The sequence below is a fragment of the Neomonachus schauinslandi genome, chromosome 13 (genome assembly GCF_002201575.2).
Source record: "Neomonachus schauinslandi chromosome 13, ASM220157v2, whole genome shotgun sequence".
Classification (NCBI taxonomy): domain Eukaryota; kingdom Metazoa; phylum Chordata; class Mammalia; order Carnivora; family Phocidae; genus Neomonachus; species Neomonachus schauinslandi.
The window spans coordinates 41,183,043-41,199,516 of NC_058415.1; the positions used below are offsets into that span (position 1 = coordinate 41,183,043).

The 16,474-nt window shown below is 37.4% G+C and overlaps 1 protein-coding gene across 1 annotated transcript in view; it reads left to right on the forward strand.

Annotated features, from left to right (window-relative positions):
* CCDC171 (coiled-coil domain containing 171) overlaps positions 1-16,474 on the forward strand; it is a 310,199-nt gene that overhangs the window by 86,451 nt on the left and 207,274 nt on the right. Inside the window, exons 9-10 of the mRNA XM_044920762.1 lie at positions 469-607; positions 14,362-14,464. Coding sequence (XP_044776697.1) covers positions 469-607; positions 14,362-14,464 — 242 coding nt within the window. The remainder of the gene's footprint in view (positions 1-468; positions 608-14,361; positions 14,465-16,474) is intronic.

Genomic DNA, 16,474 nt, shown 5'->3' on the forward strand with positions numbered 1-16,474 from the left:
AATGATTTTTGATGATTCTTTCTTTTGGATTTTCCATTCTCCATCACATTAGTTCCACTTGCATGGACATTCAGGAATAAAACATTTGTTCCGTTTCTAATGTTATAGTTTAATTTGAAAATTGTTTGATAGAAACTGTTTTCTGTCTTGAGGCAGTTTCTGAGCTAATTGAACTATGGTGGGTGGGTTTTGTTCATCAAAAATAATGGTGAGACCAAATCAACACTAACCAAATAGATTTTGTTTATAACCTTGGGCGTAGTAAAATATCTGCTAATGAAATGGGTGAGGTATTATTCCTTTAAAGTCTTCCATTTAAGACTATGCAATCCTTTTTGTTTGAAAAAAATGAGAGGTGGCCTTTGGCACAAAAACATGATAGATAATACATCTGCCAGTCACGTTAAAGCATTATAATAGGACTTATAAAACCATATTTGAAAAATCTGCTCTAACACTTTTTTTCAGATTAGAAAGAGAGTATGTCTCCAAAAACAAGAAACTAAATGAAGAGATCGACGAACAGAAGAAAATAATTATAGACCTTTCAAAGAGACTCCAGTATAATGAAAAAAGTTGCAGTGAATTACAGGAAGAACTTGTAATGGTAAGGATAAAGAAGAAAACCCTATGGCAATTACTTTATTGGGTCAAATTTGATGTTTAACAGGATCCCCCCTCCCCCCACTACATGCCATGAGATAATAGCATGAAAGTAATTTTAGTGCCATTGATGTAAAATTTCAAAACCAGAGATGCTGATTACAACAAATTGTATGTAGTAAAACCTCTCCTCTTTAGAAAAATCGGGAAAACTAATTGAATTAGTGAAAACTCAATTATAGACTCTTTTAGAATTTATTCAGGGGTTTTCTTTCCTTCCTTCCTCTTTTTCTTTCTTTCTTTCTTTCTTTCTTTCTTTCTTTCTTTCTTTCTTTCTTTCCTTCTTTCCTTCTTTCCTTCTTTCCTTCCTTCCTTCCTTCCTTCCTTCCTTCCTTCCTTCCTTCCTTCCTTCCTTCCTTCCTTCCTTCCTTCCTTCCTTCCCTTCCTTCCCTTCCTTCCCTTCCTTCCCTTCCTTCCTTCCTTCCTTCCTTCCTTCCTTCCTTTCTTTCTTTCTTTGTGCATTGTTACCTAGGTGAGAGGGAGATCAGGGTTTATAATCAATAGATCTAATGATTTCAAAGACTCCCTTTTGTAGTCATTTTGTACCTGATCATTTTGTTTCCATTCCCCAATCATCCAGCTTTCATACCATCAGCACATTTGTCTTCCTGAGATATTGATCTGATCTTGTCATCCTCACTTTATTAAACAACCATCAATGTCTCCTTGTTGTTTTCAGAATGAAGTTCAGCTTCTTGCCATATAATCTAAGGCCCCTTTCTTTGTGGCTTCATGTTAATTCTTCCAGCTTCTTCTGTGTCTACTGTCCTCTCTCTTGCTTCAGCCCCCTAGGGTACTCTTGGCTTCCTAAACACATTGTATATTTTCGTATCTTCTTGCTTTCGTTCAGGCTGTTCATGTTTTTGACCCACATGGACTGAACTGCTCCTTTTCTTTTGTTCCATTAGTAAACTCCTATGTATCCTATAATGCCCCACTCTGACAGCTTGCAATCTGTGAAGCCTTCCATGATTCCCTCTTTCCCCACTCTCCCATCCTCCTAGTCAGAATTTTGCCTTTTCCCAACTTTGTGTTTCTTTTTAAAAAAAATTTTTAAAGGTTTTATTTATTTGAGAGCAGAGAGAGAGAGAGAGCGCAATTGGGGGAGAGGGGCAGAGGGAGAGGGAGAAGCAGACACCCCACTGAGCAGGGAGCCTGACATGGGGCTCAGTCCCAGGACCCTGAGATCATGACCTGAGCCAAAGGCAGACACCTAACTGATTGAGCCACCCAGTTGCCCCCCCAACTTTGTGTTTCTTTCATACTTAGTTAGCATCTTCATCATAGTTTAGCGTAACACTCACCCAAATCTGACGTGTATTATCTCTCCCAAGAGATTGTGAATGCATTGAGGTTAATGTAATTCATTGTACATACAATGAAGATTCCACTATAGTGCTTGCCCCCATAAACATTCATTGGATGCATGTATTTGGTTGATGCAGCACACTGCTATTCTGCAGTTTGCTGGGAATCCCAAGAGGGAGGGCATGGCATCTAGAGTAACACCCCGTGTCTTCTTTGTCTTATCCCCACATGAATCCCTTCTGCAGAGACTTGGCTACTTCACTTTCAACTCTTAGTGATATCAGTTATTGAAGAAAACGAGTATTTTTTCTCCTGTCAAAAAAAGATGGACACTCCAGGTTATATTAGGAAGTGGTGGTCAAATCACTGCTGCCCAGATGGAAAGGTGGTGATGGGTTACAAATTAAACTCTATCCCTTTCAAATGATCTAATGTTATATGTGGTCTTCATCCAACCCAAGATACTCAATGTGTTCTGATTCAGGGACTGGTACTATTGTTCACTGTTTGGTTGCATTTGTAGTTTGAGTATTTTGGATGTGGAGTTTTAGGAAGTTTGGGCTCTCTGTTCATTGCCTGTCCACTCTTAGGTGCTGCCCTAAATTTCACGGGCTATCCTACCTCTTGACTCCTGGCTCAGGAGGTGAATCAGTGGTGGAGAAAAACATGTCAGAGCCACTGAGCTGAGTCACGGATTTGGTCTTCTTTCTTATAGACCCTGTATTTGGAAAGTTAGCCAGAGTTATAACTAAGAATGCCACAGGGGAGACAGTCACCAATATAGGTTGCATGAATTCATCCTAATTTGGCCTTCTAGCATTCCAGTGACTAGATACAAATAAAAGAAGATTGGCTTAATTCACCATGGAGGGTACTGTGCTTGGTGATGAAAAAATTTCACTTGGTGCTAATAGGTTTTTCTTTTTCAACTTTTACGATTTGGCACATTGGTCTGACTGAAATAAGGCAAGTTGCAGCTCATGGGCAACCTCTGTTGGCTTGTTTGGGCCTCATCCTATGAAGCACTATTGTTCTGATCATAGTGTGGAAGATTGAAGACTAATTGTTTCTGCAAAGCTTGATGGATGTTGCAGATCCGTGAATAATAGTTCCTTGCTGAAGAGCTGATGATTCAGGTTGTACCTAAGTGTTCTACAGTTTTATATGCTTTAACCTAACTATACTTTCCTATTTTTCATGTCTCTTAAATCCATAGCTTTATGTCTTATTTTCTTCCATCTTTGTTTCTTTTGCTCCTCTTTTTTCCCCCCATTCCCTATAATGAGCTTTCTAACTTGTTCTGTTTTCTGATTAGAACTGTTGTTCTCTATCACTTTACCTGGCCATAATATGAAATTTAAGAATTATTTAATGAAATTTTATTTAATGAAAATACTGTTACTTTACATAGTAAGTACAGTGTTTTTTTTTTTTATAAAAAATTCATCTAGCACTTTTCCTAAATATATTTTTCTTGTACATATCCTTTATTGTTTTTTTTTCCAATAGATTAGTGGCTTTGGGGTGGGGGGAAAGTTTTTCAAAAATTTTTCTCAAAAGAGAAATCTGTCAAATTAAAAATTTGGAACCATAAAAAAATCGAGTTTTTCTAATTTTGTATCCTTAAAGCTGGCTATTATTATATTTGCTTTGAATTCATAATTGGTTTTGACTGAAGAGAAAATGACTTAAGAGGAAGATTTTACCTTTTGCTTTTGGAAATGAAACTGTTTTAATGACATCTCACGATCCCATGTACTTCAGTGTGTATTTCCCACAGTTATATGTCTTTTGAACATAATAGTTTAAGCATTTTTTTTTTAAAGATTTTATTTATTTATTTGACAGAGAGATACACAGTGAGAGAGGGAACACAAGCAGGGGGAGTGGGAGAGGGAGAAGCAGGCTTCCCGCAGAGCAGGGAGCCCGATGTGGGGCTCGATCCCAGGACCCTGGGATCATGACCTGAGCCGAAGGCAGACGCTTAACGACTGAGCCACCCAGGCGCCCCTAGTTTAAGCATTTTATAGAATATAGTTGGGAAGCATAAATTACCTATGGATAATTTTTCTCTCCCTTTGAGGTAACAGATTGTTTTCCAGTCTAGGTCATGTTCATGGTCATTATTCAAGTCTTAGTCTTTATTTTCTCTGTTGCATTGCAAGAGAAAATTAAAGCCACTTTCCTCTGTAGGTTTACTAGTGAGATCATGGGGTTATTAATAATATGCAAAGACTTCAGGAAGTTTTGAGACTTAAAAATAATAGTTGTATAACTTAGTATAACTAAGTGTGTAACTAAGCTTTTTAGAGCTGGAGGGGGTCAGGATACATGAAGTGTTAATAAACCAGTTGGAAAGTGATAGCTCCCCTGTTTTGGGAGATATAATACAAATATAGAACACAATTTTGGAAAGGTCCAAACTGAGTATGTTGAGTCCTTTGTTGGTATTTAAGAAATATAAACCCAGATGGCTTTTTAAAATTTTATTATATTTTGTGTGTGTGTGTGTGTCTGATCTTACAACCTGTAAAATTTTTTTTAAATTTTATTTTATTATGTTATGTTAATCCCCATACATTACATCATTAGTTTTAGATGTAGTGTTCCCTGATTCATTGTTTGCGTAAACACCCAGTGCTCCATTCAGTACGTGCCCTCTTTAATACCCATCACCAGGCTAACCCATCCCTCCACCCCCCTCCCCTCTAGAACCCTCAGTTTCTCAGAGTCCATAGTCTCTCATGGTTCGTCTCCCCCTCCGATTTCCCCCCTTTATTTTATTATATTTTAAAGATTTTATTTATTTATTTGAGAGAGAGAGAGACAGGGAGGGAGAGAGCACAAGCATTGGGGTGGAGCAGAGGGAGAGGGAGAAGCAGACTCCCTGCTGAGCAGGAAGCCCCACACTGGGCTCGATCCCAGGACCCTGAGTTCATGACCTGAGCCGAAGGCAGACACTTAGCTGACTGAGCCACCCAGGTGCCCCCAGATGACTTTAATTTTACTTTTATATTAATGAAAAATCTCCTATTCAATGTATGGGTTTGAAAGATATGATTGGTAAATGAATGGTATGTTGTTATTATATTTAATGCCATAATTAATAGAATTTAAATAGAGGACATCTAAAGATTTAACAAAATTAGTTTTGTGTTCTGTGTTATACACTATCGAATTTGACTTTAAAAAGTTTTGATTAAAATTGAACTATTAATTTCACAATCTATGAATTTAATAATGATTTAATCAACTACTAAATAAAACTGACTTTCTAATTTAAGTTGCTTAGTGATTATGCTTATTAAAGTCCATCAGAGGCTCAACATATCCAGTTGGGTCTTTTAGTCATTACTGTGAGTATTTATATTTGCTTCTCTCGAAGCAGGGGAGCTATCATTTTAAAATTGGTATTATTAGGATTTGCTTTGTGCTTTCTACAATGAAATTTTTTTAAGTCCATCATTTCTTGAGATTTGTTTTTCTGCCACTCAGTAATATTTAGTTACAGCTCTAGGAGAGACCATATATTGAAAAGGGAATTCTAGTTCTCATGAGGTTTTGTTCAAAGAATATTTTATTCTCTAAAGAACTTGTGATTGAAAATGGTCAAGTGTATGTTTTCTCCCTATACTTTGGGGGTTTAACTGATTATATAATACAATGATTGCTAGCATTAGATAAGATTTTGGAAAGCACTTTGATTGCTGTACTTTGTGGTAAAGTTAATGTTTCTTGATAATATTTTTGCTTCAAATGATCTGTTAGATTTGCTTTAGAATAACATGTCTCTGATTTTGCAGGAGGTATTCAAAACTTATAGGCTAATAAATATTCTGTTCTGATTTTTTACTAAAAAATAATTGATTCCTCCAGAATAGGAGTAGTATTTGTATATGAACATTGTTTTTGCTAATATAAAAATCACTTTCTGTCTTTCTTAGTGGCCCTTAAAAATTTATAACTATTAAATAGTACTCACCAAGTGTGTATATGTGTATCTGTGTGTTTAAATGTTCATTATATGGCTGGCTTTCTAAATTTATAATGTGGGCATAAGTCTTTTTTAGTAAGCTTTTTGAAATTTATTTTTTTCCTCTTTTTTTGAAATTTATTCTTATATAAATGATTAAGTTTTGAATATTCAATCTCATCTTTGACCTGGAAAAAAATAAAGTGTGTGTGTGTGTGTGTGTGTGTGTGTGAAAGAGAGAGACAGAGACAGGGAGAGAAATAGAGAAAGAGATGTTTATCTGTCAAGGTCCATATTCAGACTGGAGAATAGCATCTATAGAAAAATAAACTAATTGTAAAGCCACATAAGGGAGGATGGCATTTCATCTTATGAAATGAGCAGTTGGGACCACAGAATACTGACATCCATGGAAGGAGCATAGGCAAGCAAAACAAGGAGGGAAAGAAATAGTAAACTTTTATGAAGAAGTAAGAGATACTAGTTATCATTAATAGGATTGAGGGAAGCTGCAGATAGGGATGACCATGAAAGCTGACCAGATCAAATTCAGTTCAGCCGAGCAGACTCCTTGTGTCCTACAAATGCACTGAGTATGTAATGGTTTTTAGGTGGAAGATATGATGAAAAGGTGAGACCAAGTATGTGATGCTGATTGTAGGTTCTGATGCTCCCCCATTTTTACTCAGAATTCCTTCATAATGGCTTAAAATATATTTGAATCAAAGATTTTAAAGCTTACTTGAGTTAAAAAATGTTCAGAAATTATAAGGATTATGTATCACTGCTACAAAAGTTCAACCTATGTTTAAAGTGCAAATTTCATTTAAAAAACTTACTGATTAAATAAAAGTATTTATTTTTTTACTTTTTTTTTTTTTCTACTCTTTTTAACCTTATTAGCAGTGTCCCTTAACTACTTTTACTGTTATTTAGGGCTTGAGTCAACTTTTTCCACTGCAGATCAGCAGCGCCCATTTGCCAATTTCTAGATAGGAATATTTGCATAATCTTTTTATATATTTTTTCAAGAGCTGGTTTTAGAAATTTTTATTTACATGCATATCCATTTGTGATATTCATGCATGGTTAGTAAAAAAGTGAGGGATGTGTCTTTGTAGGGTCAAAGAAAGATATGAAAGAAACAAAGAGAATGACACATTAGATTAAGCCAGAAATTCATTCATTTTAGCAGTGTGTGAGATATGGAGTACCAGGGTGGAAATATAATGTAGGTCTTTGTCATCTCATTGTGCTTTCTGGTTGAAGGTATTTTATAAACAACCTTGACTCCTCTTAAAATACATTAAGGTCTGTCAGTCACACATTTTCCTGTACTTTCTTTGAATATTTTTATATTTTTAGTCCCCTGTCTACACTGGTTGTAGATTCATTATGACATCTAAAGCAGTCCTTGGTTCATGGCGAGTAATCAATAAATGTTAATCTAAACATCATCTGGTTACCCAACAGAGCATAAAGAGGCTTTTATTGCTAGTGTAAAAACTCTTCATGTGGATTATGTCCAAGGCAAAAAGAAGTGGGTCCTTTTATCCTACAGGTTTTTTTTTTTTGAAAGATTTATTTATTTATTTTTATGGGGGGGGGGGGGAGAGAGAGAGAGAGAGAGAGGATGAGTGGGGGAGGGGCAGGGGAGAGAGAGGGAGAGAGAGAGAATCTCTAGCAGACTCCCTGCTGAGCGCAGAGCCCAACTTGGGGCTCCGGGAATTCAGCTCCAAGACCCTGAGATCATGACCTGAGCCAAAATCAAAAGTTGGTTGCCTAACCAATTGAGCCAGCCAAGCGCCCCTTATCCTATAGTTTTGCCTTTTAAACTTCTGTGGATGTTTAGAATTATAGAATTTCTTAAATCAACAATGTAACATTTAACCTAAACCTACTCTTTATGTCAGATGATAAATATGTTAATCAAAAATTAGAAACTTAGTATTTTGTGCTTGCTTGGCACTTTCTTTTCAACCCAACAGTTTGTTTACTGTTAAACAAGCAGATAAATTCTGTTTTCATTCTAGAATTTTTTTGCACATCAAAGAACTATTAAGAGAACTAACAGCTTTGGGAATAAAATTTAAATATGAGTGCAATCCACATTTCAGAAAAGTCAAATCACTTTTGCTATATGAATGAAGAGTGAAAGCTTCATTTATAAGCCAAAACGATTTATTGGGAAGAAAAATTGTCAACTGTAAAACAATGACAGTTTTTCTTGTCAGTAGTTGGTTAATAAACCTAGTTATTAAATCTTCGTCGAATCTGTATTAAAAGACTATTAGCCAGGGGCGCCTGGGTGGCTCAGTCATTAAGCGTCTGCCTTCAGCTCGGGTCATGATCCCAGGGTCCTGGGATCGAGCCCCGCATCGGGCTCCCTGCTCGGCGGGAAGCCTCCTTCTCCTTCTCCCACTCCCCCTGCTTGTGTTCCCTCTCTCGCTGTGTCTCTCTCTGTCAAATAAATAAATAAAATCTTTAAAAAAAAAAAAAGACTATTAGCCAGATATCTTTGTAGAAAATTATAATACTGCTAATTATGAATATAATAACAACTTTTAGGTTAGTTAATTCTTTTTAAGCCTTGTCATTCAAACCTCTTCTTTATTTTTTTGAAAAATTTTACATTAGTTAGTGTTTCCTGGCTAATTTGACATGGAATTTGCTTTATTTTTTTTAATTTTTAAAAAAATTTATTTATTTTTTAAAGATTTTATTTGTTTATTTGACAGAGAGAGACACAGCGAGAGGGGGAACACAAGCAGGGAGAGTAGGGGAGGGAGAAGCAGGCTTCTCGCTCAGCAGGGAACCCAGTGTGGGGCTCGATCCCAGGACCCTGGGATCATGACCTGAGGCGAAGGCAGACGCTTAATGATTGAGCCACCCAGGTGCCCTGAAATTTGGTTTTAAACTGTAATAGTGTTGAAATTATAACTCATCTTTTAGTCAGGATTGAGCCCTATACTTGAGAAGAATTATTGTTGACTAGAAATTTAACTGAACGCTTTTCTTAAGCTCACTCCAAGTACGTGATTTGTCTGGCTTTTTACATTTATATTTCTGTAAATTTTTAATCCTTTGATATTAATGAAGACTTAGCCTCATTCGACATATATTTTGGAGACAGATTGATCTGGGTTTCATTCCCAGCCCTATCTCATAATAGTTGTGTGACCTTTAGTCATATTATCCTTCTGAATCTGTTTGCTCATTTGTGCTAATAATCTTGACTGTGCAGGGTTTTTGAGGAGAATTAAAGATAGTATATATATATATATATATATATATATATATATATTGAAGTAACGGAGGGGAATTTTTGTGTGTGTGAGTTTGCATGTAACTTGTGAATATGATGCTGGTGTTCTTTTGGAGATATAATTATATGATAATACTAGGAAAATACTGAATAAGAAGACCTAGGACACTAAACCTTTAGGATATTAAAACATATTGTAAGGAAGAACCTCTGGAATGATGGTATAAGGAACTTGGTGAACTCTCTACCTAGCAAAACAATAATTTCACTGATGAAGAATTAAAAACAACAACAACAATCATATAAAGCTCTGGAAATTGTCCCAAGGGCAAAGGAGAAAATATCATTTAAGTAAATCTACTAATCATCAAAATTAAAAGACTTTAAAGGACAGCATCAGAAAAATAAAAAGACAGCTCACAGAATGAGAGAAAATATTTGCAGATCATGTATCTGATAAAGGAATTTTATCCAAGATATATGAAGACCTCTTATAATTTAATAATAAAATCCACTTGAAAAATGGACAAAAGATCTGAGCAGAGACTTCTCTAATTTTCAGTAAGAGCTGTGAGAATCTGTGGCATTTGAGTGATGTTCTGTTCCATAATCCCCTTTGCACCCTGCTCCCTGTTACAGAAGCTGTACCCTGGGCGGCTGTAGCCAAGAAGATGGGCGCTTCCTCTCTCCTTGGCTTTCAGGCTGGGGCTATGTTTTCTTCCTGGGAGAGGCAAACTGCTGGAATATCTCAATCCTTAGAGCCCTGTGTTGCAGCAATTCTATTCCAGGCAGGCCTGGGTGAGAGGACCAGATTGCTCTTCCTCCACCCAGACCTCACTTGTAATGTAGAAGCTCTACCCCAGTCTTGGCAGGCCAAGAAAATTGGGGCCAACTGCTCCTGTCCCAGAAGACCAGGGATTGCAACCCCCCAATGGCTACTTAGAGAACAGAATTGTTGCTGTGGAAAAAGTGGGTCTCCACCCCCAAGTTTGGACTTGGGTGGCATAAGTGTTCTGCCCAGGAGGAAAGGCAGGCTGGTTTTAAGGGGAAAGAGTCTCCTCTGCTTTAGGAGACTGAGCTTACTTGGACTAGAGAGTGAACACATTGAAGGGCATTGTGGAAAACAAGACAAATCTTGGTGAAGAACAATTAAGAGAAACCTGGTACCCCTATGATAGAATAAAATAACCAGGAAGCTAGAAGTTTAAAAGAGAAAACTAGAGAAAGAGACAGCCAAGAGGAGCCCTCACGGGGTCACAGTTGAGTGGGGGGTTGGGAAGGCTATGTGCATGTGGTAGGCTGCATCCATTCAGGAGCAATCAAAGCAGGATGTGGGGCAGACCTGAAAGCATGCCCCAAGCTACATGCAGATGCATCAACAGAGTGGAAATCTCACTGGCACAAAGGCCTTACACACAACCAAAGACTGACTGAACCTTAAATAACATACTACAGTCATCCCTAACAGTCTGTCAGGCTGTGTGCATGCCCATGGACCCACTGCCCTCTCGGGTATTAACATAAAGTGAGGTGTGGTTAAAGGAGATTGCTGTGAATAACAAAAGACATCCCTTTCACCTTTATGACTCTGAAGTTATTTCAGGAACTGGGAACAAAACTAAATATTATAATAAAAGATGGACTTGTGGCTCTTAGAAAGGAAATTACAAGGGTTTTAGGAGCTATGTGCCAGGAACCATGGATGAAGACCAGATCTATATTTCTTACTATAAATCAAAATATCACAGTATGCCAAATCAGTGTTTTATTTTTTTTAAAGATTTTATTTATTTATTTGAGAGAGAGAGAGAGAGCAAGAGAGCACAAGCAGGGGGAGCTGCAGAGGGAGAAGCAACCCCCCACCTCCCTGAGCAGAGAGCCCGATGCGGGGCTTGATCCCAGGACCCTGGAATCATGACCTGAGCCAAAGGCAGACGCTTAACCACCTGAGCCACCCAGGCGCCCCCAAATCAGTGTTTTAGAGATGTAAATTATCCCAGAGTTTTCACATAACTGGATATACATAAGAGGAAATAATATAACTAAGTCCCTGCCATATTGCTTATATTAAACAAATTCTAGATTGATCAAAGAACCATAAAAAAAAAGGTGAAAAAGCACTGGAAGAAAAAGAGAATTAAGTATTTTATAATCTTGGAGTAAAGAAAGTCTGACACAAAATCTAGAAGTTCCAAAACAAATTATTGATAAATTTGGTCACTTAAAAAAATTCAATTTTGTTTTTATGAATATAGTTAGAAGGCGAGTGACAAATTGGCAATAATGATTTGCAACATGTATGACAAAGGGATTTTTTCCATAATTTAGAAAGGACTATTGTAAATCACTAAGGTTAATACAGACAATGTAGTGTAAAAATGGGCAGGTGATGTGAAAAGGTGTTCACAGGAGAAAAGGTTCAGGTGGCTAGTCAACATATGGAAAGATCCTTAGTCTTAGTTAAAATTAAAAAAATGCACATTAAAATAAGTTGCTAATGCTTACCATTGGGAAGATAGTGAGAAATAAGTACTTATACTGTATGTGGTAGTGTACATTGGTAGGACTCTTTGGAGAGCAATTTGGTAATAATTGTCTGAAAATAGGTGTACATACCCTTTTACCCATCAGATCTATTTCTAACATTTTATTGAGTAGGTATGCTTGCATGTTTATGCAAAGATATACGAGCACACATACAAGAATGTTTATTGTACTATTATCACTAATAGCAAAAAATACTGGAAATTTTAACAGTAGTGGACTGGTTAAATTAATTAATGGTACATCTAAACAATGGAGTACTATGAAACCAAAAAATATGATGTGGAACGATGTCAAAGGCAGAATAAGAATAGAAAAGTAAATTATCTAGCAGCATGTATATTATGATCCTATTTGAATTCAAAATTATACATATGTACTATGTATTTTATATAAAAACTGTGATTTAACTACTGCTTTTGATACTCGTTTTATATAAAAGCTGTGATTTAACTATTGCTTTTGATACTCGGTATTGGCTAGGTTCTGAGAATACACTGAGGAGGACAAAAACCCCACCATATCTCCCCTCATGGAGCTTAAATTATATGAGATGGACACTAACAAAAGACCGATTCAAATACATGTAGAACCATGACTGTGATAATTGCTGCGAAGAATCTAATAGAATTGATATCGTTAGGGAGGTGAAGTGGATAGCTTTTCTGAAAAATGTGATCGTAGAACAGACATCTAAGAGAGCCTTATTCATTTTATATGTTTTAAGGATATAATTTTGTCCTGTATTATCTCTTCTCCCATTTCTCCTGGATCTGTAAGTACTCTTTCACTAGTGCTTTCACCTCATCGGCTTTTAGAGATAATTAATTAATTAATTTGACAGAGAGAGAGAGAGAGAGAGAGAGAGTGAGCGAGTGCACACAAGCAGGGGGAGCGACAAGCAGAGGGAGAGGGAGAAGCAGGCTCCTCGCCAAGCAGAGAGCCTGATGCAGGACTTGATCCCAGGACCGCAGGATCATGATCTGAGCCAAAGGCAGACGCTTGACTGACTGAGCCACCCAGGTGCCCCCACCTCATCAACTTTGAAATACATTTGAGTTTCTCATGTACTAAAAAAAAACAAAGCAAAACTCTTCTTCAACCTCATCCTTCTTTCCAGTTACTTCCCTTTATTTCTCCTTCCCTTCTTACCAGGAAGGGGTTGTCTAAACTTCCTATTTCCACTGACTTATCTCTCACTCAATTAGGACAAAAAAAAATTCAGGCTTACTGTTTCTTCAACCTATTCCAGTCTGAGTTATAACAGATTTCATCAAGGTCACCAACGACCTCTAAGTCCATTGAATACTTCTTAGTCTCCATTTTGCTCGAATATTCTGTGACATTGACATAATTGACAATTCTGTCCTTCAAGTGTTCTCGGTTTTCATGACACTATACTTTTCTGTTTTTCTTCCTCTTTTTTCAATCTGCCTTGCTGGTTTTTTCTTTTCTAACTTTTTAAAAATTATATTCAGTTAGCCACCATGTGGTGGTGCATCATTAGTTTTTGATGTAGTGTTCAATGATTCATTAGTTGCGCTCTGGAGTTCCCTAAGGCCTTGTCCTAGGCTCTTTTCTCTTCCTGCCAAATGCTCTCCAGGCAAGCCTCGGGTAGTATCTGTAGGTGATGCCCAAACCCATTCCTGACTTCTCTTCTGAGCTTTGTACCATTATGTCCAGCTGCCTCCCATATTTTTCTATTTTATTTGTTCTTTGTTAATTCGAATATATTTATTTTGGACCTCTTATTTGCCTTGCATTGTGCTGGTACGTTGAGTGTCTTAAAGGTATATCCAATGGAATGTGATTGAAACAGAATTCATGATTTTGTACTCTCTGCCAAAAACAAGGAAGTAAATAAACAAAAACACCCAAAATAAGACCTCTACCACCATTGTTCTCACTGTACTACTGAAATCTGCCAGTTCTTCTAGCCTGAAACTTGGGATCACTCTTGACTCTTCCTTTTACCTGAGCATCTACCCAACCTCATCAATTCTATCCCGTCTGATCCAATTAAATCTAATCCAATTTAATCCGATCAGTGTAGTCGAACCCAATGCAGTGTCACCAAGGGCCTGGCTGTTCCATCTTCTAAGTATTCTGCCCCCCCCCCCCCCGCCCCTCGCCGTTTCCTTTTCACAGCCGAGATCCTAGCCTACGCTACCGTTACCTCCTGAGTAGACCTCTGCGGTTCCTTCTGCATGGTCATACTGTATGCACTTTTGACCACCATCTGGCAATTTGCCACGTACTGCAGCCTTGATCTTTTAAAGTGTTTCCTAATTCCTCTTTGTCTCAGTTTTCTTATCTGTAAAGTTGGGATAATAATAGCCCTTCCCTCGTGGATTGCTGTGAGGATAAAAAGGATTATTACGTATAAAATAGTGCCAGGCACTAAGGCGTCAGTATATTGTTACCGAAACCTTATACAGAGTTACATTAAACTAAGTAAAAGGTCTGATTAAGACAGAAGGAGGTTTATTAATAATGGATTTGAATGGAGAAATTTTTAGCTTGTTAACAGTGCTATATATGCTCACACAAATCTGCAGCTCTTATAATACGTGACCTTATTATGTGTAATTGTTTTCTTAATTAAAAGGCTAAGAAGCACCAGGCCTTTCTAGTAGAGACATGTGAAAATAACGTGAAAGAATTGGAATCGATCTTGGACAGCTTTACTGTGTCGGGCCAGTGGACATCAGGTTAGTTGAAGGTATAAAATGACAGATGCATCTGTCAATGTTCCAAAGTCACTACATTTTGGGAATTCTGCAGATGCCTCTTACAGTCCCTTATCTCAACATGTTTCGATTTGATGACATGATAAGAGCAGTTCTCACAGCAGTCAGTTGGCCTAGCTGGCTGAGAAAGGGTGGCGGAATGTGGACCTGCTGTTGTCCTCGCAGAACTTGATTTACAAGTGTTGGGGTCTGCATGATTGGACAGACAAGGGCTCACTTGCTGTGTTCTGAATCCAACTGAGAAAAAAGTCCTTACAGTGTACCTGCAAGGGGAACAGATGTTTCCATCAAACTGAGCCAAATTCTGAGGCAACCTTCAACAACTTAAAGGTCATGCATTCAAAAGGTCGGGTAGGACACAGCCTGTAACACAGTGAATATGCTAAGCTGGTTTTCTCCTTCACTTCCTACTACCACACAGAGACGCTCCAGAGAAGAGTGCTTAGGTAAAACGTTTGGGTTTTAGTATTAGCACGGTTAATAAGATAAAGAACTACAAAAATTGTATCTTAGGTGGGCTTATTTGGGGAACTATCAGAAGCACTAGCTGGTTAACAAATACTCTCCATGATTTCTACTTCCTTAATTTTTTTGGTGTATATTCCATTACGTGTGTAATAGTAGCTTTGACCTAAATACTTTTCCTTTTCTATCTCAATTTTCTTTTGCCATACCGTCAGCCTTGAATTGTTTAGTTGTTTTCTGACTCAGTTGTACTCTTCAAAAGGCATGTAAAATTAAATTCATTACACTTTAACACTGAGCTCCTGGACTCTGTTTTTTTAAGGAATCAAACAGATATTTGGCACGCGTGAGTTATAGAAAGTGTGTTGTGCTTGAAAAAGCAGAAGGATATGATCAAGGCCCCTTATTACTTTATGGGTCTGCAGATTTGTGCTGGTGAACTGTTAGAAATTTAGTGTGTTTTGCTACTATCTGTTTTTTTGGGTCTATTTTTATCCTTCATACTAGTTTAGCAGTCATTTCATGAAATGAACTTGTAACTTTTCTTAAAATTTAAACTTTTACCCAAAGCATTAGTGTTTCGTGGTTTGTTACTGTGAAAAACCAAGGTGTATAAGGGTGACATAAAAAATATAGAATCCAGTGTTCAATTATATTTGCTAAACCTTTGGAGGATAAAATTTTCTTTTGCAACGGTACTGTTTTATTATTGAGATGTGTCATTGCTTAATGGTGTTAGGAACTTTAAAAATTGTTAAATTATTATCATAGTATATCTTATACTTCAGTGTTATTTTAAATGTTTCTTCAGAGCTGAATTTAAAAAAATAAAAATAATGCCACATCTCTTTTGAATTTTAGAATGTAATAGTTGATAAAGCAACTCACAGGCTATTGCTAAGCCTGTAGAAGAAGAAAGACTCTTAAAATTTTTCTTTTTCATCTTTTAGTAACCATCCTTTTTAAACTCCTAGCTTCCCATATATAGGCACAGCCTATATATTATAGAGAAAGTGTTTCTGGAAAAGGGACTGTATGGTGAATTAGTGATTTTTGTATTGCTGTAGAGTGGTTTTTGTTTCCATATGGTACCGGTTATTCACTCTTTCACCCACCAAGAAACATTCTTCTCTGATCTGTTTAATGGAAGCCCAGGACCAGAGTGAAATCGGGTCTCAAGCAGGTAAGCGTGTCAGGCAGCGTGCCAGCAGGAAGAGATGGCACTCTCTGAAGAGAATGTAATCAAGATATTTATGGAAATGTGGACAGGATAAGAGAACCAATAAGGTAGGATAAGACAGGGGCGTTCAGTCGGTTACGCATCCGACTCTTGGTTTCGGCTCAGGTCATGATCTCATGGGTCATGGGATTGAGCCCCACATCAGGCTCTGCGCTCAGTGGGGAGTCTGCTTGAGATGCTCGCCCTCTGCCCCTCCCCCCACTCGTGTGCACGTGCTCGCTCAAATAAATAAATCTTAAAAAAAAAAAGGTAGGATAAGACCGCGA